The 26,875-nt window shown below is 46.7% G+C and overlaps 1 protein-coding gene and 1 long non-coding RNA gene across 3 annotated transcripts; both read right to left on the bottom strand.

Moving 5' to 3' along the window:
- Positions 1-95: 95 nt before the first annotated feature.
- LOC144325124 (uncharacterized) lies at positions 96-8,764 on the bottom strand. 2 transcript variants are annotated; one of them, XR_013390418.1, is made up of 4 exons: positions 6,455-8,764; positions 5,187-5,349; positions 2,450-2,633; positions 96-1,072 (listed from the first exon to the last, which is right to left on the bottom strand). It is a non-coding gene; the product is annotated as an uncharacterized LOC144325124 (long non-coding RNA). The 2 variants fall into 2 exon arrangements; XR_013390417.1 differs by having other exon boundaries at positions 97-1,072; positions 5,187-8,764.
- Positions 8,765-10,095: 1,331 nt separating this feature from the next.
- On the bottom strand, positions 10,096-26,830 carry NAGLU (N-acetyl-alpha-glucosaminidase). The gene is made up of 6 exons (XM_028703768.2): positions 24,265-26,830; positions 18,716-18,863; positions 18,435-18,581; positions 15,384-15,469; positions 13,700-13,956; positions 10,096-12,358 (listed from the first exon to the last, which is right to left on the bottom strand). Exons 1-6 carry the CDS (start codon positions 24,678-24,680, stop codon positions 11,142-11,144), a joined length of 2,271 nt encoding a protein of 756 aa, XP_028559601.2. The 5' UTR covers positions 24,681-26,830; the 3' UTR covers positions 10,096-11,141.
- Between the last annotated feature and the right edge of the window lie 45 nt (positions 26,831-26,875).

Raw genomic sequence — 26,875 nt, 5'->3', positions numbered from 1 at the left:
GTGTCCATATACTAATGGGAATGCTTCCAAACATATGTAGAAAGTTTTATTCTCACCACTGAGCACCCATCCCTAATAATGCCCACCCATTCCCTCACTCTTTGGATCCAGACGTAAAGCATGTCGGCAGATTTAACCCTCTGCCCCCACATTGCAATATTTGGGGGAAATAATTTCCTCTTTCTCCCAAAGAAAAAAGTGTGATGATTGTGATGCCTGTGTTTGTCCTGTGGGGGCTCATTCACAAAATGCCAGCGAGAGATCAAACCCAGATGATATGTGAAATAAAGAAAACATTACCTCTGCAACTAGACAGAATGCATTTTATAGCCACTATTAATGTGTAAACTACCATTACATAACTTTTCACAAGGTATAGTTTCCAAACTGTCTTGAACCCAGCAAAACTACTTATGTGATCGTACTGTGCCAGTCCCCTCCCCTCAGGGGGAGGGCCATAGTTCAGTGGAACAGTATTGCATATGGAAGATTCCAGGTTAAATCCCCTGGCATCTCCTAGTAGGAGTGAGAATGTCCACTGTCTGAAATGATGGAGAGCCTTCTATAAGTCAGTGTTGAAAATACTGAGCTAGATGGATCAAACAAAGTGGGAAGGGCAAGCCCCTCTCAGCCAAAGGTACCTGGTGTTTAGTACTGGTGACAAAGAAGGCAGTTTGTTTAACATTTATATCTTGCCTTTCCTGTAAAAAGCTCAAGCATATGGTGTTCCCACCTTGTCTCTTGATTATTGGCACAATAAACCTGTGAGATAGGTTAAGGCTACAAAGAAGAGTCATTGGCCCAAGGTGACCAAGTGAGCTTCATGGCCGAGCTCGAGCTGGGATTTTAACCTGTCTTTCTCCATTTTTAATGTGCCACTCTGACCACTACACCACACTGGCCCTCAAATTCAGCTTAGGCAAAATCTACTGAGGATGTGCCAATGCATATGATGAAATTTATCTAATCATCAAAAAGCAATTCTCTGGCAAATGTAAAAAGATTGCAACATCAAAAGCAGCAAATCAGAGGTGTTCAGGGGATGACCAGCTGTTTAAAGACAGTATTTCACCTGAATGGATAAAAAGAAATGACAAAGTATTAGCATTTAATTAGCATTACAGTAAAAGAGAAGAGAAAGGATGGGAACCAGAATCATTTGTACTTGATTTTAGTGGGCTGTATTATTATAAGTAGTAGTAAATCTCTATACTGCCCTTCATCCGAGGATCACAGGATGGTCTACAATGAACTCCCAAACCTTTCTGCTTCTCCCACTTCAACCCTATGCTGCACACTAAGAACTGCTATTTCTTTTGCCAGTTTTTAAAATTGGTTTTCCATAATTTTTAACAAATTATCACCAAATTAATACAAATTCAATACAAATTTAAAAGCTAACTTCCCACCCACCCCAGGTGCCCCCTCTATTTTCCTCCCTCCTTTGCTTCTCCCAATAAAATAACTCTTCCAACTATCATTTCAAAATACCTTCATCCCTTCTCCCTACACATCACCTGTTCAATTACCAATTTCTGCTAAGGCTTTTATAAATTGTTATAACCTGTCCTCGGAATAGCCGAGCAGAGTAAATCCTCTTTTATCTATCTGTAACAGTCATTCATCAATTTTGAAACATTTCCTTCTGATTCCTCTTGAGTAACACTTTGCTTCCTCCCAGACAACATGCACACATTCCTCCCTACTGGTGCTGCGTTCAGAGGGTGAAAATGAAACCTCTAGGGGTTTTTTTTTGTTTTTGTATAACTATATAATATACACACACACCCCATTTATCATTGCCAATCTCCCAGCATCACCCCCAAAAGGACGACTTTATGATATTTTAATGTATTAAATCTTACAACTCTAACCCAATTAAACAAATCTTAGTTGATTCATTGTATGGTTTTCAGTTGATTCAGGAACTGGTCTGGTGGATAAAAGAAGTGTTTACAAGCTGGGCAGAATAGGTCTTTTTAAACAGACACCTAAAAGCAGGGTGGGCAGCGAACCCTAGTGGAGAGAATTCTAAAGGATTGACACCACCACTGAGAAGGCCCTGTCTGATCTCATGTAGCAACAGGCTGGAGAGCAAGGCTTCTGACATTGGTCTTAAAAGTCAAGGCAGGTCAATACGGATTGGATTAATTAACAGTCTTTTATACCATTGCCTCCAAAGTTAAGCAAGTTTCTTAAAAAGCTAAAATGTTATGTGCTGTTGGATCTGCAAATTTGCATCTAACACTCAGGATCTGAATTTTGAATTTGTGCCATGCTTCAGCCAATAGACGGTGCACAGTGTTGAACTTAGCAAATGGTAAGACAGAAGTGTGGAAACGTTGCCAGCTATTAAAAACAGAAAGAGATGGGGGCAACCTGATTACTACCCTAGCAAGACTGTGGGGCAACAGGACTATTGGTTGTAGTTCTGTGTTGAGATGCTCACCTGCTGTTCATGCCTATTTATTCATCCACCCATCCACCTCGGGCTCCATGATCACCAGCTCTTGCCCTTCCAGCTCCCCATGTGTCCCAGTGTTGTGATCCTTTAAGAGAAGGACAAATGGCGGAGCAGTTCTCTCCACTTGGATACCCTTGGTGCTGAGGTACGACTGCAGGGCGCTGAGAAACTGTGGGGGGGGGGGGAGGGGAACAATAACAGATGAATAATGCAAATTTATTGGTCACCCCTGACTGGAACCTAGATTTGTTCCCTTCACAATCTCGCTCCAGTTTGTATTTCCTCTTGCAACTGTGGGAGTACCAGATAAATGATATGGGAATATAGCAAGCTGCCTTATATGAAGTCCATCCAGTCTAGTGTTGTCTACTCTGACTGGCAGCCACTCTCCAGGGTTTCAGGCGGGGGAGATTCCTAGCCCAGAACCCGTTGGTTCCTTCCAATGCTACTACAATTCTATTATTCCTGCCTGTCCTTGAACTAGATGTCATCGCTGGGGCATGTCACTTACTCCTCGCTTTGAAGAAACAAAGCCTTCTTGTTGGCTAGGCACTGTGTAGAGTCCTCAAAGTCAACCAGCAAGCATTAAGAAGGGCTCTGGGGAAGTGGAGTCTTGACAGACAGGATGCCAAGCTCAGAAAGCTCTTGACTTTTAACTTGAGTATCTCCTGAGAGATCAGAGGAAGGGCAAAAGCGAAAAACAAGATAGCGAAAGGAGAGTGGCACTCTTATGTTTGAGAGTCAATTACCTAATGGAATTTTGTGGTAAAAATGGGCCCTGTGAGTGCACAAGCACCGCAAACCGCAAATCCTCCATCACTACAGATGCAGCAGCCAGCATTTCACTGCGGGTATGACCTGCTCACCCCCACCCTTCTGGGCACTATTTGGAGTAAGACGTGCAGATCTTAATCTAGGGCTGTTCAAACTGTGATGGAGACATTGATTGGTGGCTTGTACAGCAGCCCAACAAGGAATTAACTAACCTGCTTTAGTCAAATCCAGTGGATTTTGTCAGCTTGTGACTCCTCAGTGAGCTGCATTTGGCAGAGAATCGGGCTGGCCTGCTTTAACCATTTTTGTTTTTTTAATGGTAGATTACGTAATCAGTTGACATATTAAGGGACCATTTTTATTTTCCCATTTTTTAACTAATGGGGCTGTAAGTTAAGGGTGCCTGCCTTTATCTCTTGAGGCCAGGGGTTTTCCCCCCATCTGGAAGGTACTGGTGCGTTCCGGCACCTCTCCCCACACCATGCCTCTGGCTCACAAGAAGACTCTCGCTGGAGCGCAAATAGGACACCCTCTATGGGCACTGGAGAGGGTCTTCTCATGAGCCAGAGATGCAGCGGGGCTTTAATTAGGCTCTTCAACCTCCCAGGCTAACAGTTGAGACATGGAAAGAAGTCTTCCCTTCTTCAGCTCTGCAAGGCGCCCTGTTTCTCCAGCTTTTGCAAGCAAGCAGAAGTGACAGGGCAGCTTGCAGAGCTGACAGGCAGGGAATAAGCTTCTCTGCGCTTCAGCTCTGCCCGTCCACAGAGCTGCCCTGCACTTCCTGCTTGTGCGCAGGAGCAGGAGGGACAGGGCAGTGTTCTTGCACCTTTCTCTCCTAGAAAGAAAAGGACTGCTTGAGACTGTGTTTCCAGAAGGACAGCCACATGAATCTTTTGCAGCAAAGTGAATGAGAAGTATTGCGGCGCCTTAAAACAGGGGTGGCAAATCTGTGGCCTGGCCCACAAAACCACATGCAGTGGCTCACCGCCTCTCTGCTTAAAGGCTACTGATTGTATATTGGTTGGACTCAGAGCAGACCCACTAAAATTAATTGGGCATGACTGATTTAGGTCCATTGATTTCAATGAGGGAGGAGGGTGACGCTGTGGGTTAAACCACAGAACCTAGGACTTGCCGATCAGAAGGTCGGTGGTTTGAATGGGGTGAGCTCCCGTTGCTTGGTCCCTGCTCCTGCCAACCTAGCAATTCGAAAGCACGTCAAAGTGCAAGTAGATAAATAGGTACCGCTCCAGCGGGAAGGTAAACGGCGTTTCCGTGCGTTGCTCTGGTTCGTCAGAAGCAGCTTAGTCATGCTGGCCACATGACCCAAAAGCTGTATGCCGGCTCCCTCGGCCAATAAAGCGAGATGAGTGCTGGAACCCCAGAGTTGACCATGACTGGACCTAATGGTCAGGGGTCCCTTTACCTTTACCTTTAATTTCAATGGGTTAACTCCGAGGAAAACTCAGTTGGGTCACGTAATCCTATCAAATTTAAGCTTTCGTGGACCTCAGGCCACTTTTTGTCAAGTGGTGCATCACCACATATTGGGTTTGGTTTGTTGCTTCAACAGGGAATGTTGAAGAAAATACAAACGTTGGCCTTTCTGCTTACAAGTGGTAGCTTTTGGTGTTTTCTTCTTATTATTTATTAAATTTGTTAAGCACTTTCATCATATCCAAGGCAACCCACAGCAACTTAGAAGCTTTTTATGCATTAAATGTATTAAATTGTCTCCCAAGACATACAGATGCCAACAATGTATTAAATTGTAAATAATTAGAGGATTTTTGGGGAAAAAGCTTGTTTTCTGGAGTGGGCTGGGGTTATGTTGTGCTCTGCCCATTTTTTTCAAAGGCACTCTTTTTTGTTAACTTTCTGGGTTAACTTTCCAGAGCGAATTCTAAATAAAACCTTGCTTCCCATTCCCCAACAAGAGCCCTCTTACCAGCTCTCTGTTCTGCAAACGGTCCAGCATCTTCCACTGCTCATTCTGGGTGGGTTTCTTAAGGACCCAGCCCTGCACCGGCAGACACAAGAGACTAAGGAAGGTGAATAGCAGAAGCAAGTGCATCCCTCTTCTCGCAACAGTTGCCTTTGGGAAGGAGTAGCTGGGAAAGAAAAGATGGCAAGTCACAGCCAGAGAGGCAGGAGGAGTAGAAGATGCCATATCACAAGTTGGAACTGGCAACAGGAAGGTCCCTGGACCAGCTCACAGTTGGGTTTGTGGCAAAGGTGAGGAGGCAGCCAAGCTTTTAAATCTGAGCTGGAGCTGACCCGCAGAACGCATTCAGTCATTTAAAAGTGCCAAGTAAATCTTAATGCCTCTGAGCATGTGCAGTGTACCTCCCCCACTCTAACACACAAATACTGAGAACAGCACAAGACTATGGCATAATTTCCAGGCAAGGTTGTTAGTTCTATTCTTTTACATTTCTTAACGCCAAATCTTGCACTTGAAGCATGTGGGGTCTTAATAATTAGTTGATCTGCATGTGAAGAGTGCATTTCTTTCTCTCCCCCATTTGATAACAACAGCCTCAGCGCAGGTCTTGTTAAATAAGAATCAGCCTGCAGTCCCAGGTTCTAAACTAAGAACAAATATGGGGGAAGGGGCAATCCTCAATCAACTCTAATTAAGTCTAAATACGTCCAAGCTTAAACAACCAATCATTGCCTCCCTGCTTACTCCTGCCTCCATCTCTGCCCCTTTCCTTGGTCTCCCTTGTGTTGAACTTTAGATTTTAAGCAATTTTGACCTAGCCTCTAGTACACAGTAAAGTATTGTGTACACTGATGGCAGCATCGTAATCTAATCAGGAGTTTTAGCAATTTAAATGAAATCACGACGATCATTTCCATAGATGGAAGTTGTTGCTTGCTTTTAAAAATAAATAAATTTGGAGCCTTGCCGGTAACATTTTAGGGCAACTTTTAGAGAGAAGCACGCATTTACCAAAGCAATAGTTCATCCTCCCTATTTTCCTTAAATGTTTCAGTAGCTTCCAACACCCCCTCCCAATGCATTAAGTATGAATGTGAATTTATTGCAAACAAAATCAATTGGAGGTGACCTTGCTTGAGGACCCCCCTCCCCCCCCCCCAAATCATTTCTGCTCTGCTCTGTTTTGCCATTAGGATTCCTGTTGTGCTAACTGACAACTCTCAATGATGGGATCCTTGCAAAAAGAAAAAAGGGAGACAGGGAATCCGTACCTCTTTCTCCTGTTTTGTGTTGCAGGATGCAAAGTCTGCGAAGTATGGAGCAAACACCTTTCCCCCCAATCTTTTTATGTAGTTCTGCAGCTAGAGAGGGAGGGGAGCGAAAGAGCAAAGGAATCGCTGCCTGTTACCGCTGACATTCCCTGCGTTTGCAAGTACGTGCTGTACCACTGCTGCCCCCCATCCCTGGTGATTCTGTAGCCCCCTCAATACTTCTTAAAAGCTTCCCTTCGTTTCTAAGGCCTTCGATGGCACTTCACATCTAATCTCAGAGCAATGCTAATGCATTTTTATTTTATTTTTACTTTTTAAAGATACAACACTTGAAGGGCTCTTGCCAAGCCGCTTTGCGTAGGCTGGCGTCACAGCCACGACCCTCCCCATCACAGACCACCCCACCTGCTGCCCTGTAAACAAAGGGTGCATATTCTCTGTATATGCTACAATGGCAGCAAGAATATTAATAGCTAGAAATTGGAAAAGTGACAAAAGGAATGGCAGGATAAATTATTTGAATACAGTGGTACCTCGGGTTACATACGCTTCAGGTTACAGACGCTTCAGGTTACAGACTCCGCTAACCCAGAAATAGTACCTCGGGTTAAGAACTTTGCTTCAGGATGAGAACAGAAATCGTGCTCCGGCAGCGCAGCGGCAGCAGGAGACCCCATTAGCTGAAGTGGTGCTTCAGGTTAAGAACAGTTTCAGGTGAAGAACGGACCTCCGGAACGAATTAAGTACTTAACCCGAGGTATCACTGTATCTCAAACTGGCAAAAATGACGGATGCGATTAGGAGACAGTCTAACCTAAAATTCCAAAAGGAATGGGAAATTTACAGAGATTATTTTAAAAAACAGTGTCCCCAAGTCAAAACCTGCCTGGATTTGGTTTGATTCATTTTTGCAAAACGCAACATGGATTACAAGTATCGTATGTGGGAAAACAGTAGAAATGAAGAAAGAATAAAGAAAGCAGTTTAAGTCACTGCCTCTCTGACTGTGGGTGGAAGAGTTTCCTTTCAAGACCCCCGCCCCCCCGCAATGCCTGATGCTTTAGCTCTTGATTGTGAGGTTTATATTTATTTATTATGCCAAAATTCCCAGAGATGTCTGCAAACTAAGAGATTATGGTGCAATGCAGCTCTTTGAACTTAAGCAATGCCAAGTTGTCCATAGTGTGATTGTACCGGGTGCAATTCCACATCGCTCAACAGGGGTGGGCGATACCAGCTTTTCAACATCGCAAGAAGCAGCATTCAATTAAGCCGGCCCATCAGAGCAAGGATTATTGTTAGCACTACAGGATTTCCCCTGTCTCCGCCCTGTGCTCCCGAAATCTGCTCCAGAGGATCGTGGGAACCCCTAGATTTAGGGGGGCACATGGGGGGGAAAGATCTGTGGTACAAGCAACGATCTTTGCATCAGTGCAACTACTCAGTTAAATACACCCCAGTTGCAATTAAGTGGTTGATGGGGTGGAACAGTGCCAGTGAAGGGTGTAACTTGGGTGGAATCTAGACACATATAAAAAAAGTCATGAAGATGCTTTAAAAAAACTGTTTTGAAAAATATATATATTGAATTTGCCATAGCTCACCATCGCCATCTAGTGTCACGTTTGTATAATGCACTTTACAACACACTTAAAACGTTTGTATTTGCAAAGCCCAAAACCCCGAAACAGCTAATCAGCACGATTTATCCGGAACTCAGGTTGTCTTTTTAATAAAGCGTAATAAAATACACCGATCCCTCATGACGGCCTCTCTTTTGGCAAAAGAGGGCACATTTTTATACAGGTATTAAACCAGAAATAATTATTCAGAGATCAGACATCTTTGTGAACAAAATATATATACACATATGCATGTAAACTTACCCCTGAGTCACTCAGGGACAGTAAAGGCACTGAGCAAAGTTAAGACAGGCAGAGGAAGGGAACTCTCCTGAGGGAAAAGGCAATGGTCTGAAGCAGGGCTTTTTTCAGGCAGAACTCAGGTGGCACCTCTCAGGTGGGCGCCATTGCCATTCTAAGAGAACAAGGGAGGTGTTCAGGGTGAGTTCCGGCACCTCTTTTTCTAGAAAAGTAGCACTGGTCTTAAGGCACGTGAGGCTACCGCCTTGCTGAAGCTAAGCAGGTCTGGGTCTGGTTGGTGCCTGGAAGGGAGACCATGTGGGGGCCACATATATGGCCGCCTCGGCTTCCATGCTGGGGTATTAATGTAATGCAGGAAAATATGTGTTTGTTGTTGGCCCTACATTTTCACTGTGTTAGTACAGGAGGCAAAGAACCCCGAAGGGGTGAATATATGCCCTGGCTGGCTTGGCCTTCCTCCTACATAGCTTACCAGAAGGAGCTCACCTTCCCTCTTTCATTGCCACCTGGGCTTTCTAACCCTACAACCCGTAAGTTTCTGAGGAAGAAGCAAGGCAACCCTTTGATGCTATTCCTCAAACCTCACTTCATGCTCACCACATCCCCATGATTCCAAAATGACAATGTTACTGATGAGGCCTGTTCCCTTTCCCCAAGGATAAATCAACCTTTTCTCTCCCTACCCAAGTGTTTCTGGCTGAAGGAGCCTAATCACCTTGTTTCAGCTGTTAAATTAACCCCAATGAGCAATGGATTTGTTGCCAAAGATGCCTTGTGTCTTTTTTATATGTAGAAAAAGGCACCTAATAAATTCAAAAGGCTAAACCAAACTGCAATCAGTGCAGCGCCTTCACGTTTCAGTATTTATCCCTATGGGGAGGGTGAGAAACTATGGCTGCACTTTGAGGCGGGGTTTATTGCATTGATTTTACTAGGGCATCTGTTTACTAGGGATTTCTAATGTTCCTTTTATACACCAATACCAGCTGCGGCGGCTCTTTGATCGATAGTGCTGCCATGCCAACCTAAATTTCAAACAACAGGAAAGACCTGTATACTAAGGATGCCGCCCCAAATTCCTTCACCTGAAATTGCAACACAACACACTCCCACAAGTTTCCTGGTTAATGGGGCTGCAAGCCAGAATTTTCCTGGAAACAATTAACATGGAAATGAGCACTAAACTGTTACGAGGCCACAACATATTTCCACAAGTGTCTTTTGCCTCTTATGAGATTATCCTTTGGAAACGCGGAAATTACCCGGTAAACGGGAAAATGGACTAAAGGTGCTCTCTGAATGCAGCCAACGCCTAGCTTTTTTAGTGGGAAGATCCCTAACGATCCTCTAGTCCAATTACGAGGAACCTGTGGCTCTTCAGGAATAGTCAGGGGTGCTGGGAGTTGGGAGTCTCAACAATGTCTGGAGGGCTACAGGTTCCCTGTCACTTCATCTGGTCTCTTCAATGCTTCAAATGCTTGCTTGTGGAAGGCAGCTGGAGCAATCTCTTCTGTAGGTGGTGTAGTGGTTAAGAACAGTGGACTCGTAATCTGGTGAACTGGGTTCGATTCCCCGCTCCTCCACATGCAGCTGCTGGGTGACCTTGGGCCAGTCATACTTCTCTGAAGTCTCTCAGCCTCAGTCACCTCACAGAGTGTTTGTTGTGGGGGAGGAAGGGAAAGGAGATTGTTAGCCGCTTTGAGACTCCTTAGGGTAGTGATAAAGCAGGATATCAAATCCAAACTCTTCTTCCAGCGCTTCTGCTTGGGATGAGCAGGAGAAAACACGGACCACAGCTGAATACAATCCAGCAGGGGTGGCTAACCACTTCAGGGGCCTCATGTCAAGGTGGGTGCGACCAGTTTTTTATATTTGATTATTATTTTTAATGGACCCATTGGGAAGTCTTAATGGGACCACCAAGCCCTTTTTGGCACCACAGAGTCACATCAGCAGGGGACCCATATGAGTGATCAGTATATATATTAAAATAAAGTACTTATTATTATCTTTTTTGGGGGGGAATAATAAGAAAAATTGGGGCAGGGGACCTCGGAGGGGCCTTAAAACATTTTGTCATCAGACTATCACTTTGGAATACCTATGAGAGCAGTTAGTAAAAAAGAATATAATAATTATTTTAAAGGTTATTCGTTTTGTTTCATTTTTAAATGGGGAGCTTTGGAAAGCCCCCCCCCCCATTCTTATGGCATCTCAGATTTTTAAATGAAATTATTATTTTTAAAATGATAAATGTTGGAGTTGCAGAGGCTACACAAAAAAACCCTGAGGGGCCTACAAGCCACAGGTTAGCCACCCCTTGCCTGTGTGGAGGGAAGAGGGCTGCGATGCGGGTGGTCTTTCGGCAGGGAGCTGCGTTGCAAAGCCTTCCGTCTCCGTATTAAGGCAGCAGAGTCCATCTCCACCACACCGCTAACCTTTTTAGAGCTCAATTTGAGCCAGCTCTGGAACACGTGAAAAACAAGGAGAAGTGCCCCCGAGAACCATGTGCTGAGTCCCTGACAATGATCCCTCAACCACAACTAGCCTCTGCACCCATCTGGAGACAGGGTTAAAGGCTTCCAGACAGGCTTTATAAACTCTGTCACCTTTCTTTCTGACCAGAAGTCATTCCCATTCCCACCACCACCAGCTCCTGTGCCACTCGAACACTGGGGAAATGTGCATTTAAGAAGAAGCTGTTCAGTAGTCAGATCTGGCTCAGAACACCCAACACGGGACGAGTGCAGTGGTTGGGACTGACGGCAAGCAGAGACGGGGGCCTGCCAATAGCGAGTCTCTTCTCACACAGCCCTCGAGCAGTTGTGCTGCACTGCGGAAGGGTAATACTTGAGAAATATCTTCCTGGCTATGTCCAGCGTGTTGCCCATGGCCTTGGCCGGGTACCGCTTCCCGTTGTAGATAAAGCCCCTCTCCACTTGGAAGACGGCTTGGTTGAAGTGGCTCTGGTGGAAAGGGGTCCCGGTGTTGAGGCACTCCACCAGGGTGGACACAAACAGGCTCCAGCGCACCCCGTAATAGTCCAGCACCAGCCCTCCGAACTGCTTGTTGGCGTAGTCCAAGATGTTGCCGTTGGGCCCCCAGAGCGTCAGCTGGTTGCGCGCGTTCAGGTCGTAGAGCACCGCCTCCTGGTCGCTGGTGGCCGACATGCGGGCGGCTTCCAGCCACCGCCCGAGCAGAAACCGCCTGTCGCTCGACAGGAGGCTGTCCAGCTCTGGGAGGAGGTCGTAGACCAGAATGCCGCCGGCCGTCAGCAGGCGGGAGAGCATGCGGCTCTGGAAAGCCTGCTTGATTTCCAAGTAATACCGGCTGACCAGCTGCTGCATAGCCTGGCGGGTCACGTCAACCAGGTCGTAGCAGAAGGTGCTGCTGGTGCCGAGCACGTCGACGGAGCTTTGCAGCAGCCGCCAGGCCTCGTAGACGTCGCTCTCGTTGTACCAGAGCTCCGTGGTCATGCGGAAGGAAGGGCGGTGCACCAGCGGGCTGCGGTTGTGGTTGGTGTACGGCCCAGAGGAATTGTAGGCGCTCTGGAGAAGCAGCTGCCAAGCTGCAGCCGCCTGGGCGTTGCTGGCTCCGTAGCGCTGCGTGGCGTAATCAGACACCCACTGCCGGAGGTCATGGGGCTCCTTGCGCCAGCCCAGGTCGGTCATGAGCTCGTACATCACGTCGTTCTGCTCGATGCCTTCGGGGGTCAAGCCGATGCCCACCATGGTGGAGTTGGGGAAGCCCCGGGCGGCAAAGGGGCCCTGGTTGATGCTCTCCGCCGTGCCAAAAAGGCCATGGTTGCCGCCGAAGTTGTGCAGCATGCACCAGATAAATGGCTGCCCGTAGAAGGACTCAGTCCAGGGGTAGACGGGCTTGGATTCGGCAAAGAGGTCCAGCACCACCATCCTGCCAAGGGGCACGCCCTGGAGGAGGGCGCGGACTTGGGCCGGCTGCCAGAAGTCGGGCTGGTGTTGGAAAAGCCAGCCTTGCATCAGCCATATGGCACGGGGGTCAGCTGTGGAGAAAGACATTGCCAATTAGCGCACAACAGAGGTGCTTCTGCTTGTGGAACCTCTAATGTACAGTGGTACCTCGGGTTACATACGCTTCAGGTTACATACACTTCAGGTTACAGACTCCGCCAACCCAGAAATAGTGCTTCAGGTTAAGAACTTTGGTTCAGGATGAGAACAGAAATTGCGCCGCAGCAGCAGCGGGAGGCCCCATTGGCTAAAGTGGTGCTTCAGGTTAAGAACAGTTTCAGGTTAAGTACGGACCTCCGGAACGAATTAAGTACTTAACCCGAGGTACCACTGTAATTCCACCCTGGACTCCTTTCATTCATTCATTGAGGACATCGACTTCAATTAAAATTATATAGGTCACCATCCAGGCTTCCTGCTGCAAAATGCCTGCAAAATATGGCTAGCTCTTTGGTGCCAAATTCTCTGCAGGAGATCAAATACTCGCAGAACAACAATGTCTAGGAGACAGTAATCCTGCAGTGGAAAGCTATGCCTTATCTAACACATCCCATAAACATAATCTGGGAGGCTACAGTGCTGCCGTAGAAGGGCTTGGCTGAGAAGACCAGGGCTCAAGCCATAAAATTTGGTGGCCAATGGTAAGTCACCTTCTTTCAGCCTAGTCTACCTCAGAGGGTTGTTAGAAGGATATACAGCACAGTAACAGGAAAATGCTAGGCATGCCGCTCCGAGCAACTTGAAAGAAGGATGATATACGAATGTGGGCATAAAGGAAACCAATAAATTCAGCCAACATCTTGTTCCTAAGCATAAAAAATGGGAGATAAGCTAGCCATGGTATGATCAGGATGGTACCAACAGTGGATGGCACAAACGTGGAGTTTGGAACAATGCAGTTCCCAAGTTTTTAAAAATAATAACAGATTTTTGAATTTGAAGCCATAGACTTGAGGCTTAGAAAATGTGTAGCGAGTGCATAGCAAAGTCTCAAAAGGGGGGAGGGGGCTTAGCCAATGTGAAATTCTCTGCAAGAGAGAAGCGCTCCTTCAGCCTACGATGCCCCCTCCAAGTTATGCAGCTACCCAAATGTGGGCTAATTTGAGTCACAGTTAGAGCGTTGGACATGGGAGACCAGGGTTCGAATCTCCACTCAGCCATGAAGCTCTCTGAGTGACTTTAGGCAAGTCACCTTTAGCCTGACCTACCTCACAGGGTTGGCGTGAGGATGAAAAGGGGAGAACCCCATACACCACCCACCCTGAGTTCAGTGAAGGATAAGCATAGTATATAAATGTCATAAAAGATGAGGCAACTGGAGGAGAAACTTGTGCATGTACGGAGGGGAACCAAGAGAACCCGTCACATCCTACCTCCCGTCATGGAGCGGAAGACAGCTGCGCTGACCTGGGACAGGTAGGCGGGATCCGATGAGAGCGGGCGCATCTCGTTGAAGGTGTCGGCGCTGTACACGTGATCCGTACCAAACTGCCTGGTCAGTTCTTTCAGGAAGAGGGTCCCGATGACCTGGAACATGGGGTCTTCGGGCGACAGGAGGTAGGAGCAGGAGTAGGTGCAGTCAAAGTGACTCCAGCTCCCCATTCGTGTGGCGTTGGCCCGGGGGAAAACCCTGAAAGCACGGGAAAGAAATCCAGGAAGGAATTGTGGCACCAACGACCTGAATCTGTGTAAAGCAGCTTCCTGTGTCCCAACCTTCTGCCCTATACCCCACTCCCCACAACTGCAAACCCTCCTCCATCTCTTTCGTAATATTTTGCAATCAGCCATACCCTCCATGTGTTCTGATCACGGATGAACTGGCTGCAGAAGCGAGGAGCAATACAGTGATACCTCGGGTTCAGGTTACAGACACTTCAGGTTACAGACTCCGCTAACCCAGAAATAGTACCTCAGGTTAAGAACTTTACCTCAGGATGAGAACAGAAATCGCGCAGCGGCAGTGGGAGGCCCCATTAGCTAAAGTGGTACCTCAGGTTAAGAACAGTTTCAGGTTAAGAACGGACCTCCAGAACGAATTAAGTTCTTAACCCAAGGTACCACTGTACACACTTGCACAGGCTCAGAGGCCTCTGAAATGTCTCTGGGCCACAGCCTCTTCCACTTCCCATGTAAGAGGCAGTGGCGGTGCAAGCCGATTGGGCGCCTGGGGTGGCACGCATGCCCTGTGCCCAGGGGCGTGGCCAGCCACCCATGGGGCGTGGCCAGCCAGGGCAGGACACTCCGCGGGGCCTCTGAGGAGTCTGCCTGCCTCCTCCCACTCAGCCGCCCTACAGCTAGGGGGGAGGCAGTGGGCGGGCCGTTTGAGGTAGCATGGAGCCTGTGGGCGCCCAAGTCACCGCGTCACTCCCAGGAGAGACGTGTGGCTCAGGTGCGCTGCAGGCCCCCGGTGAGTGCCGCCTGGCATTCTGTCACCCCCCTCAGTGGTAACACCTGGGCTGGACCGCCCCCACCACACACACCCTTCCCCCACCACTGGAGAGAGGCCACGCTTTGGATTCTGAGTGTCAGATGGGCAAGGCCCAGGAGAAACATCCTGGTGGGTCAAACTAGGACGGCTGGAGGGCCTCATGTGGCCTGTGTGTACCTGCAGCTAGATGATGGTTTGATTTGGTATACTGTGGTACCTCAGGTTACAGACGCTTCAGGTTACAGACTCCACTAACCCAGAAATAGTACCTTGGGTTAAGAACTCTGCTTCAGGATGAGAACAGAAATCGCATGGCGGCGAGGTGCAGTGGTACCTCGGGTTAAGAACTTAATTCATTCTGGAGATCCGTTCTTAACCTGAAACTGTTCTTAACCTGAGGTACCACTTTAGCTAATGGGGCCTCCCACTGCCGCTGCGCAATTTCTGTTCTCATCCTGAAGCAAAGTTCTTAACCTGAGGTACTACTTCTGGGTTAGCGGAGTCTGTAACCTGAAGCGTCTGTAACCTGAAGCGTCTGTAACCCAAGGTACCACTGTAATGTGGTTTCCTATGTCCCTTTGCTGCCTGCATTCTATTTCTGCTTTTGAAGCATGACCGACCACCTTTACCTTAAGATGCCGCGAGGAACGTATCCTGAGAAGGCAGGCAGCACTGTCAACATCCCCAGGCTCCGCATTCTCTCCAGGATCCTGTACTGGGAAGGCAAAGAGGGCAGGATGGAGCAGTGTAACAAGGCCAGGGGAAGGATCCATACTGTGCCCTGATATTCCCACCCATTAGCCCCAGAAGAATTCCCACATTTTAGGTAGGTCTCTGTCGATTCTGTTGGCTCAGCTACAAGTGGTGCCAAAGATTGAATATTTGCTGGTTTTTTTCATTTCTTTCCCTTCTCCCTCGCTTTCTCTTTCTTTAGGTCTCTCCTTTTCTCGTCTTATCTTCTTTCGGACTCTGGTCTTTTCTAGGTAGCTGTTTCATCTTAGTATATTATAAAAAGATACTTTGCAATGGGTATGAATTTTGTATATCTATGAACAAGTATCAACAAATAAGGGGTGTTTTTTTTAAAAAAAATCAGGTGTTTCAAAATTCAAAAATATTGGAATTGTATTAATGAAAAGGCAACTGGCCTTTGGGCTAAAAGGTGTTATACAAATATACAATAATGACAACGGCTTTAAAAATAAAATAAAAAATTGATGATTTGGTTACCTGAGCTTTCTTTTTACCCAAGTGAAGCTATGGGTGCCACAAACTAGCTCGGGCACTAGAGAAGGGTGTGTGTGTGTGTGTGTGTGTGTGTGTGTGTGTGCTTTTTAAACCAGGAATTGGGAACCTGTGGCCCTCCAAATGCTATTGGACTACAATTCCCATCATCTTTGACCAACTGCCATGTTAGCTAGGGCTGATGGGGATTACAGTCCAACAACATATGGAGGGTCATAGTCCCTCATTCCTGGTTTAAACCTTTCCCCTTGTAGTTTTCTGAAACTCACTCGACCACCACCCCAACCCCAATTCCTCTTCTGAAACGGTTGATAGCCCCACAGGCAAAATAATATATAGATTTTAGACCCCACATACCCTGTTTTATAAGTGAATGGGGCAGATAGGTGATTAAACAAACATGGCTGCCCTTGGGTCAAGTTTGGCTCTTTATTAGCACATTACATCATACTTCTGCCACCTTGGACTGAGACAGCAGTGGATCTTTCTACAAATACTGATGGAAGAACACTGAAGGGAAAAAAACAAGCTCCAAAGGTAAGAACTAGAAAAGGAAACGGAATGTAAGAATGTAAGAAAAACCCTACTGGAAAATAAGAAAAGGTCCATAGAGTCATAAAATCATAGAATTGTTATAATAATTTTAAGGTCTAAAATATAGAATAAAAATTCATAAATACATACATATCTAAATATATGAACCATGTGTCTGAAATAGTATGGGAGAGCAATCCTGAAGCCATTTTGACTCTCCCATTGACCTCAAATATTCCTCTGCAGTAAGGGAGACAAATGGGGAAAGCCTTCCCATTGTCTTTTTGCTTGCAAATCCTGTCTTAAGGGCGTATTTGTATATGGATAGGGTGAGCCTGTGACCTGGATTCAGAAACTAAAGTATTACCATCACAAAAGAATGGCCAGACAGCCCAAGTAATGCAATCAGTGACCGTTATCAGATATCCTTCTGTGATGTATGTATGATTTTTTTTTGGGGGGTGGTGGTCTTAGGCTACAGGATGGGCAATTTCAAAAGTCTATATAAGGGCTTGCACACCATTGTTCAGGGTTCTCTTCCCCCCTGCATGTGATGGGTGGGGACCCTGTTGCAACAGTTCCTTTAATAAAGATCCGGCTTACTAGCCGCTTTGCTTCTCAATATACTCTGGTTGGCCTCTGTTATTTTCTCCTACCAATAGGGAATCCACTTAAGGACTCTATACAGCAGGCTTACTCAAACACGGCTCTCCAGATGTTTCTGGCCTACAACTCCCATGATCCCTAGCTAGCAGGACTAGTGGTCAGGGATGATGGGAATTGTAGTCTCAAAACATCTGGGGGGCTGAGGCTGAGGAAGCCTGCTATAGTGGCTCTGAAATACCCCATAAGGGAAAAGGAGCAGGGTTTTTTTCTTATAACAGAATCATAAAGCTGGAAGGGACCCTGAGGATCATGTAGACTAGGGGTCAGCAACCTTTTTCAGCCGTGGGCCGGTCCACTGTCCCTCAGACCTTGTGGGGGGCTGGACTATATTTTTTTGGGGGAAATGAACGAATTCCTATGCCCCACAAATAACCCAGAGATGCATTTTAAATTAAAGGACACATTCTATTCATGTAAAAACACCAGGCAGGCCCCACAAATACCCCAGAGATGCATTTTAAATAAAAGACCTGAGAGATCTGCATTGGCTCCCAGTACGTTTCCAAGCACAATTCAAAGTGTTGGTGCTCATCTTTAAAGCCCTAAACGGCCTCGGTCCTGTGTACCTGAAGGAGCGTCTCCACCCCTATCGTTCAGCCTGGACACTGAGATCCAGCGCCGAGGGCCTTCTGGCGGTTCCCTCATTGCGAGAAGTGAGATAACAGGGAACCAGACAGAGGGCCTTCTCGGTAGTGGCGCCCACCCTGTGGAACGCCCTCCCTTCAGATGTGAAGGAAATAAGCAGCTATCTTATCTTTAAAAGACATCTGAAGGCAGCCCTGTTGAGGGAAGTTTTTAATATTTAATGCTGTATTGTTTTTAACACTCGATTGGGAGCCGCCCAGAGTGGCTGGGGAAACTCAGCCAGATGGGCGGGGTATAAATAATAAATTATTATTATTATTAAAATGACACATTCTCCTCATGTAAAAACATGCTGAATCCATAGGCCGGATTGAGAAGGCGATTGGGCCGCATCCAGGCCACGGGCCTTAGGTTGCCTACCCCTGATGTAGTCCAACTCCCTGGTAGTCCAGCAACCTGTTCTCACAGTGGCCAACCAGATGCCTACAGGAAGCCTGAAAGAGCAGGAGCTGTGTGCCATAGTACTCTCCCCACCTGAGATTCCAACAAATGGTGGAGGTAGGATTCAGCTCACCATGGCTAGTAGCCTTACCCTCCACGATAAGCATAAGCCTAGCGCCGCCGCCACCACAACAATCAGGCCCAGGTACCTGCAAGTAGAGCTGCTTCAGTTGCCACGAGAGGGGCAGTGGCCCCGCCCAGGTGTGCAAGTTCCCCATCCGGTTCCAAGCCAGAAATGCCGGTCCAGTGAAATACTCGTCAATTTCTGACTGGTTCAGGCCCAGGGACAAATATACCTGGAAACAAGAGAAGGGGGATGTTGAACTTCAGTTGCCACCAGCTGCTTTGGCAGGCATTCTTCCGGTCTGAAAAGTGCTTCTAAAATATTATCACGGTTCAATCGTTTTTCTGTTTAAACGAGATACTCCACCCGCTGCCAGATGGCTTCCTGCCCGGTGAATGCCAGCGCCATGTTGATGCCATGGAGCGCCATCCAGTCGATCTCCTGTTCCCAGCGGTCCCAGTTCCACCACACGTAGGAGTAGCTCTGGGTGCAGACATTTTGGTAGAAGCGGAATCTAGGAAGAAAGAACAACGGAACTCTTAAGCACCTGCAAGCTGTTTATTTTCTACCCACTTGTTCGTCTTTCTTGTCTTGGGCTTGTCTGAGATCAGGGACTCCTTAGAAGTCATTTTTCTACAAGTAAGCCTCTTTATGTTTAATGGGGCTTACCCCCAGGTAAGTAGTGCAGCAATGCGTCCCAGGCTCTGGTTTCTGGCCTGCACTGGGGGAAAGCACAGTTATTTTGCCTTTAACAGCTGTGCAACAGGCAGAACTTAACAGGTTCAGTATTTTCTAGTACACAACTACAATTACGGGGAAAGCATTGCCACTTTGCATTCTGTCAAACATTTTATTACACATGTGGCCACATATTTACTTTTTGGGCCGTCCACCCTGCCTTCAAACAATGACACATATTTGCATATAATACAACGCAGATATAAACCTGTGTCCTCTTTTATGAGTCAGAGGGCCATATAATGTACTGGGGCCAGAAAATCCTGTTCTGGAGTGAGGGAGAAGGCAGGAGAATAACAAGATGCGCACAAGTAGGTCCACAAAGGCGGGATCAAGAAAGGAAACGGTACAATGGACTCAAAGTCAAGGCAAGTCTCACTGGGCAGCACTTGCTAAAATAAAATATCAGAAACTGGGAGGAATATCTTAAGGCAGATTACCAGTAGTCAGGGAAAGTAAATTGGCAGAAGCTGAATAGTGCTACTAATAAATATTATTTTTAAAAATCTAGGAAAACAAACAAACAAACAAACAAACAAACAAACAGCAAAGTTGCATAATTTATACAGGTTGCAGAATGCTTTTTTATACCCCCACCTTTTAGCAGCTTTTGTTTGTACTTTGGTTATTCTATAGCCGATGTTGTAGTTTTGTCTCCCAAATAGCCATGGTTGGCAATTGCAATAGTACAAGGCGAGTGAGGAGGAGCTGTAGGTAAGGTTGCGTTTAGTGTTATGGTACTCACTCTTTTACCCACATCTGACAGGGGAGGGAAATAAATTTGCTCAGTTTACATTTTAATGCTGACGTTCCTAATTATCACTTCCGGAGAACCAGCAATCCTTTGAAATCTGCACTTCGCCACATTTTGTGTTTTCCAACCGAAAAGAGTGTGCAAAAAAAAAAAAAAAAAAAAAAAGTAATGTATTAGTGAAAATTGCATATAGAACTACATTACATGAGGGGAAAGTGCTTGCAAAAATGTGCACATCGCACACAAATATGCAAACATGTTAGGAGACACGTACCATATTTTTTGCTCTATAAGACTCACTTTTTCCCTCCTAAAAAGTAAGGGGAAATGTGTCTGTGTCTTATGGAGCGAATGCAGGCTGCACAGCTATCCCAGAAGCTAGAACAGCAAGAGGGATTGCTGCTTTCACTGCTGTTCTGGCTTCTGAGATTGTTGTTCTGGCTTCTGAGATTCAGAATATTTTTTTTCTTGTTTTCCTCCTCCAAAAACTAGGTGCGTCTTGTGGTCTGGTGCGTCTTACAGAGCGAAAAATACGGTACCTCAGAAATGTGTAAGGAATTTCCAGGCAGAGATTTAACAGGGGAGAAATTGCACACTGATCCAGAAATGGGGGTGAGCTGCCTGGGCTCAAGTTTGGAAAAAAAAGGAAAAGTAAGCAAGCTGAAATGGACATATTTGTCTAACCTTAGTGGCCCAAGGCCTTGCACAGGTCAGTTGCACTTGCAAGCACGATGCTGCTGCAACACACAAAGGTACCACCGCACAAGGACTCTGTTCCGAATTTACTTTCGTCCGGCGTGGGATGAGAAACTGGGTGGCAGGAGTGCTAGAGCGATGCTAACTACGCAGTTGTAGTCCACAGTGCGGTGTGTGTTATGTAAACAACACAGCTATGATCGGTCCCCAAGTGCTTGAGATTAGCTGCCTTGGCTCAGGGGCCAAGTCCCAGGTTGCAGCTATTCTAGAGTCGTCATCCCCCCCACCAATTGGGTTTCCCTAGGTCCCGGGGGGGACGACTCTTCCTTTTCAAGCGGCACAAACAATCCAGTCACGCAAAGACTCTCCTCACCCTGCCAACCTCTCTCTGTCCTCGCCAGGACCTTTGTCCGCCTACAAGCCAAGGGACAGCTCTTCTAACGAGGCCCTGGGTCATTCCTCCCCCTTCCACCCACAAAAGAGTGTCAAGTTTAATTGAGCTGATCTTTAAAAGAGCGGGACCGACGGACCCCGACTGACGTGACATCCAACACGCAAAGGAGCACAACTGCACAGATGGAACTGCTGGACCCAGTCGAGCGGTGTAGAAAGGGAAGGGCAAAAGCAGCCCCCTCCCCAAATCCGCTTGGCAGCCCTCCGTGGCCTACTCAATACTCTTTCCTTCAATCATTGTCAGAATTTGCTTACCACTGCTATTCAAAGCAGGCAAGGTAATGGACACAGGATGGGGGGGGGTTCCTCCCCTCTAATTTTAGATTTGCTGATTTAGAAACACTAGAAACATCCACAGCTAAGACTAAGCTGTGGTCTTGTTAGCTAGGGGTGATGGGAGTTGTAGTTCCAAAACATCTGGAGGGCTGACTTTGCTTATGCCTGGTCAAGGCATCGAAAAATTTCTGAGCAGTTCATGAGAATGCAGAAGAGATGTAGCTTCTCTGCATGTAGAATGTCCCCAGGCTCAATCCCCAGAATCTTCAGAGAGGGCTTCCTTCTCCGAAACTCTGCCAGCCAGGGCAGACAACACTGACCTACATGGACCAATGGTCTGACTCAGTAAAAGGCAGTTTTCCATGTTCCCTGTAGTTATGTTTTAATAGCCACTCCATTAGAAACCAGAAAGATGATTGTTATCTTCTCTTGGGAAACTCGTGGCTTGAGCGTGACTTATGACTGTTCTTTCCTCGCTAATGTTTAGAGACATCAGTGTGCATTGCGCTGGAGACAGCAACATTAAGCAAGAGAGAGAGACAGAGAGAGAGAGATCCCGGTGAATTTACAACCTAATAAATCCAGATGTTGCACTCCCAACAGCCTCAGCCAGCATGGTCATTGGTCAGGGATGATGGGATCTGTAGTCTAGCAACACGCAGAGAACTGCATATTTTAAGGACATGATACTGAAAGGACCCATGAGGGGTCCGTGCAGTTGTGATGGCTACTCACACCCAAACACAACACATGCACTGGCGACAACCCCTTCATACAGTTAACCAGTGTGTACATCACTCAGACAGAACCAGGTGGTACCATGCTATGACTCCCTGACGTATACTTTCAACACGTGAAATGTGTCGTATGAATTCTTCTATCAAGACCTAGTGTAGGGTGGTGGCTGAGAAAAGTGAACAGAAAGTCATCAGGTTTTTATTATTATTATTTAAAAACTCACTTCCTCCAGAAACCCAATAAGAAGCTTAGTCAAGCCACTCTTTCATAGCTCCAGCATTTTTCTCAAAGGTAGGTGTGGCCCTCCAGATGAACTACAGCAGCCCTTAGCAAGCATGGCCAAAGGATGATGAGAGTCGTAGTTCAACAACATTTGGAAGACCAGAGCTCTCCATACCTGCTCTAAGGGGATGCTAATCCCAACCTACCTTACTGGTTTGTCCTAATTACTAAGATCATGTCTGTGAAGCACTTTTGGCATTAGTGCTTTATAATTACTAAGTATTATTAAAATTTAGGTGAGCACATTCAATGGGAAGACAAGACAGGAAGGAAAATGAGAGAACAAAGAAGAACAAGCAAACATAACTACTGTGTACATATATTTAGGATTTCTTCCTGCCCCCCCCCCCCCCGCCCCGTTGTGGATGGAGACTAAGGAAGAAAATTATGGAAATTGAGCTAGGATAAGAAGGAAGAGAGCACTTTCCTGGGGAAGGACTTCTTTTCTTTTTAATGTCAGAGCAAAACAATTCAAACACACACAGCCTGGGTAGGGCCCCAAGGAGAACTGGGCCACATGCTTTTCTTTCTAAAATGTTTAATCAGCACCTCCCAAGTATTTTCTGCAAGTGGCAAGCAAGGTTCTCTTTCATAATGGGAACAGCTGGGGATATAAAAAAGGGCTGTGTGTTCCTCCCCCCTTTTAAAAAATGTAGGTTCTCTAACAGATTGGTTTTATATCTACGTGGCAGTATTTGCCACCTGTAAATACTGCCTTGAAAAAGGGGTTTAGCAGATGGGGCAAGGTGTACAAAATGAACTTGCAGCTCAGTGGTAGCTTGGAAGAGCATCTGCTTTGCATGCAAATGCTCCCAGGTACCAACCTCTCTGCATCCCCAGGTAGGCCTAGGAATGTCTCATCTGAAAGCCTGGAAAGCTGCAGCCAATCTATGTAGACAATGCTGAGCTAGAAGGACCAATGGTATTGTGAAGTACAAGGCAGCTATGCCATATTTCTATTTCTTTAAAGATACGCCCCCCCAGCACAAACAGTTTGTTTGAAAAAGCAGAACCTGAAACTCCAATGCCCCTGTGAAGTAGACCTTGAAAAGCAATGACAAACCTAGACAGCATCTTAAAAAGTAGAGACACCTCCTTGCCAACAACGGTCCGAATAGTAAAAGCTATGGTTTTCCCAGTAGTGATGTATGGAAGTGAAAGCTGGACTATAAAGAAGACTGATCGCTGAAGAATTTATGCTTTTGAATTATGGTGCTGGAGGAGACTCTTGAGAGTCCCATGGACTGCAAGAAAATCAAACCTATCCATTCTTAATGAAATCAGCCCTGAGTGCTCACTGGAAGGACAGATCCTGAAGCTGAGGCTCCAATACTTTGGCCACCTCATGAGAAGAGAAGACTCCCTGGAAAAGACCCTGATGCTGGGAAAGATGGAGGGCACAAGGAGAAGGGGACGACAGAGGGCAAGATGGTTGGATAGTGTTCTCGAAGTTACCAGCATGAGTTTGACCAAACTGCGGGAGGCAGTGGAAGACAGAAGTGCCTGGCGTGCTCTGGTCCATGGGGTCACGAAGAGTCGGACACGGCTAAACGACTAAACAACAGCAACAACACATTTATGTAGCAAAGATATACAAGCGGAGGGAGAAGTTACTCTCTGCATGCTCAGAGGTACTTCTCTCCCCTCCCTCACTTCAATCAAAGCTGGAACTAGTATTGCCATGTTGTAGATGACAAGACACTCTGTGCCTTAAACAACTACTTAACAGTCAGAAATTCAACAAGTGCATTTTTCCCGGTCACTGCATCAAGGAAAGCTGCACCTGTTGGATTTCATTTTTACCTGAAGCTGTTCAAAGGCTCAAAGTTTCAAGTCCAATAAGACCAGAGGCAAATTTAATTGGAACAGAGCTCTGTTTTCTGGACATGCTCCGACTTTAAAAAAAAAAACAAAACACTTCCCACGTGCAAACAGGGAACACAAAATCCTTTGCTCTCCTCCTTCGCCATCGAATCACCTGTTGGGGCTGGTGACGATGATCTCAGTGGGTACCGGCGGCAAGCTATCCGGCAGTCGGAGCTGCTTCCCAGACCAGGAGACATGGCAACCGCAGTAGTCCTTTAGGTACTGGTAGATTCCCGAGGCGGCGGCTACGCCGCTGGATCCTGCTACGTTTACAACGCCCGGAGCCCTCGAGCCCAGCCGGTAGGTGTCAAGCCCGCCGGGCCCGGCCAAAGACCGGTTGACCGACACCGAGAAGGCGGAGGCAGCCGTCGGGCCCAGCAGCCGCTCCAGCAGCTCCCGCACCGCCACAGCCTGACGTGCATCGTCCGTCCCCGGCTGCAAACGAGCAATCGAGTCCCACGGGGGCCGGGATGCAGCAGCAACTGCCGCCACCGTCGCCCAAAGAAACAACAACCGGGGCAGCGCCATCGCAAGGCCCCCGCTGGGAAGCGAAAACGGAGCCAACGTTCCAAAGAACCGTCCTCTCCCGCGCGCTTTAGCCAATCGCCGGCCGAGCAGCTTCTGGGCGTCCCTCTTATGAGCCAATCGGGAGCCACGCCACGCCCCTAGACATCAAGCCGTAGGCAGACCTGTGTAACCGAAAGTGCCGACGTTCGAACTACACAGAGTTCTTCAGCTCTCTGTGGAAAGGGCAGCTCGGGCTCCTTTTATGTGAGAGGGCAGGACATGAGCTCCAGTTCTGAATGCGAGGGATAAAGGAGGAGGTGCCTCTGAACATTTGCAGACTACGTTTCTCTCACCACTGGAGCAATTGCTACCACACATATGCAGTTCCAGGGTTAGAAAAAATGACTAGCAACTTTAGTAAAAGCTGATATTGGGCCTGTGGGATAGCTCAGTCAGTAGAGCATGAGACTCTTAATCTCAAGGCTGTCTGTTTAAGCCCCACTTTGGGCAAAAGATTCCTACATTGCAAGGGGTTGGACTAGATGATGACCCTTGTGGTTCCTTCCAGCTGTACAGTTCTGTGATTAATGACTAGAGATTTAGATAGCAAATGTACTTTGCAAGTCGTCAGAGTTGCCCCCCCCTTTTTTTTACTGCTCCCCACATTGTGTTCCTCATTTTGGGCTTCCCCAATATTTGCTCCTGGCAATTTTCCATCAGAAAACATATGAGTAAATGTTCTTGGAATGCAGTCACTGGATGCTGATCACAGAGGAAGTGGAAAGAACCAGAGAGAAGTTCTCCATCCCTCTGAAAAACGGAATCAGCACAAGCAATGAGGCATTCTGGAGCGTAACTCTCCCCACACACTCTGCATAGGGATGTGGGCGTGAACTCAGACTTTGCACCAGTCAGATCTGGTATGGCTTTTTGATTTCCGTTCCTTCATGCCTACCCTATTGTAGAAAGTTAGATTTCAGGATGTTTTAGGGGTAGGGACCTATCTTAGGAAGATGGGAAACTGCCCAATACCAATTCAGACTATTGATCTATCTAGCTCAATATTGCCTATGCCAGCTTCCACCAACTGGGTGCCCGACAGGTATTGTTGGAGCCATAGTCTTAACATCTGCATGGCATCTGATTGGTGAAGCCTTCAAGGATTGCCGGCAGGAGTCTCACTCTGCCGGGGATTGAACCAGGGTCTGTCTGCATGCAAAGCATGCCACTGAGGTACAGACCTTCTCCATCTGTCTAATGATAGGGCTGGCCAAGATACCGGATTTGAAAAGGAATTTAGGCCTGGGACCCTGCTATCATCACTGTAAGCAAAATGCTGTGATCACGAAGAAGAAACAGAAATCAGGGAGGCACCCCAAGAAGTGTTGTAGTAATAAGTGTTTTCAGTCACCATCATATATAGACTATGTAAATGCATGTTCAGGTCACAGCAAAGGTCAAATTTCTATATATTCCAAGTGACAGAACAATACAAAATAAGCAAATGTGTGCTATCTACACAGGTGTCAGAATCAAGCTTTACTTTGGATATAATAAATACTTTCTGTATTCACTTATGCGATGTATGTATGTATGCATAAATAGTTTTAAAGCCCCCCCCCCCCAGGTACTATATACTGCTAGACTTGGCTTTACTTGAAGTCTAGTACTGTCCTCTGCATGTTTACTGCCATTTAATCCAAGTTCTGTGACACTGGCTATTTCAGGATATGAACCAATCCCAAATGCATGGTGTGGAAGATGGATTTATTTGCCCTAAATGCTCACAAGCCATGTCCTCTGTGGGTTTCCTCATCTTGAGTAGCTGTGTGAAAACACTAACATTATTGTACTAAGTATAGAATAGAGAACGTGTGTCCACCCCCAGCATTATGTAAATATGAAACATATCAGTGCCAGAATTGTTTGTTTCTTTGAGCAATATTTTTAAAAGCTATCTGTTCTCCTTTAGCAAACTACATGTGCAAATTGCCCCTAGCTATGACAGTCAAGTTTCCATAAGCTATTTTATAGTCAGCACCAGGCAGACTCTTTTTAGCACTGTAATTTATGTTGTGAACCGCCCTGAGATCTAGGGATACAAATTATGAACAGATGACCTAGAAAAGAAAGAACAAACCCTGGCTTATTAAATAATGTGGGTATTTAACCAAGCCTGCTGTACAAAAAGCCAGAGCTACTGAAACATATGCAAT

This window comes from Podarcis muralis, chromosome 13 (genome assembly GCF_964188315.1).
Source record: "Podarcis muralis chromosome 13, rPodMur119.hap1.1, whole genome shotgun sequence".
NCBI lineage: Eukaryota > Metazoa > Chordata > Lepidosauria > Squamata > Lacertidae > Podarcis > Podarcis muralis.
This window is presented reverse-complemented; position numbering and strand designations above follow the sequence as displayed.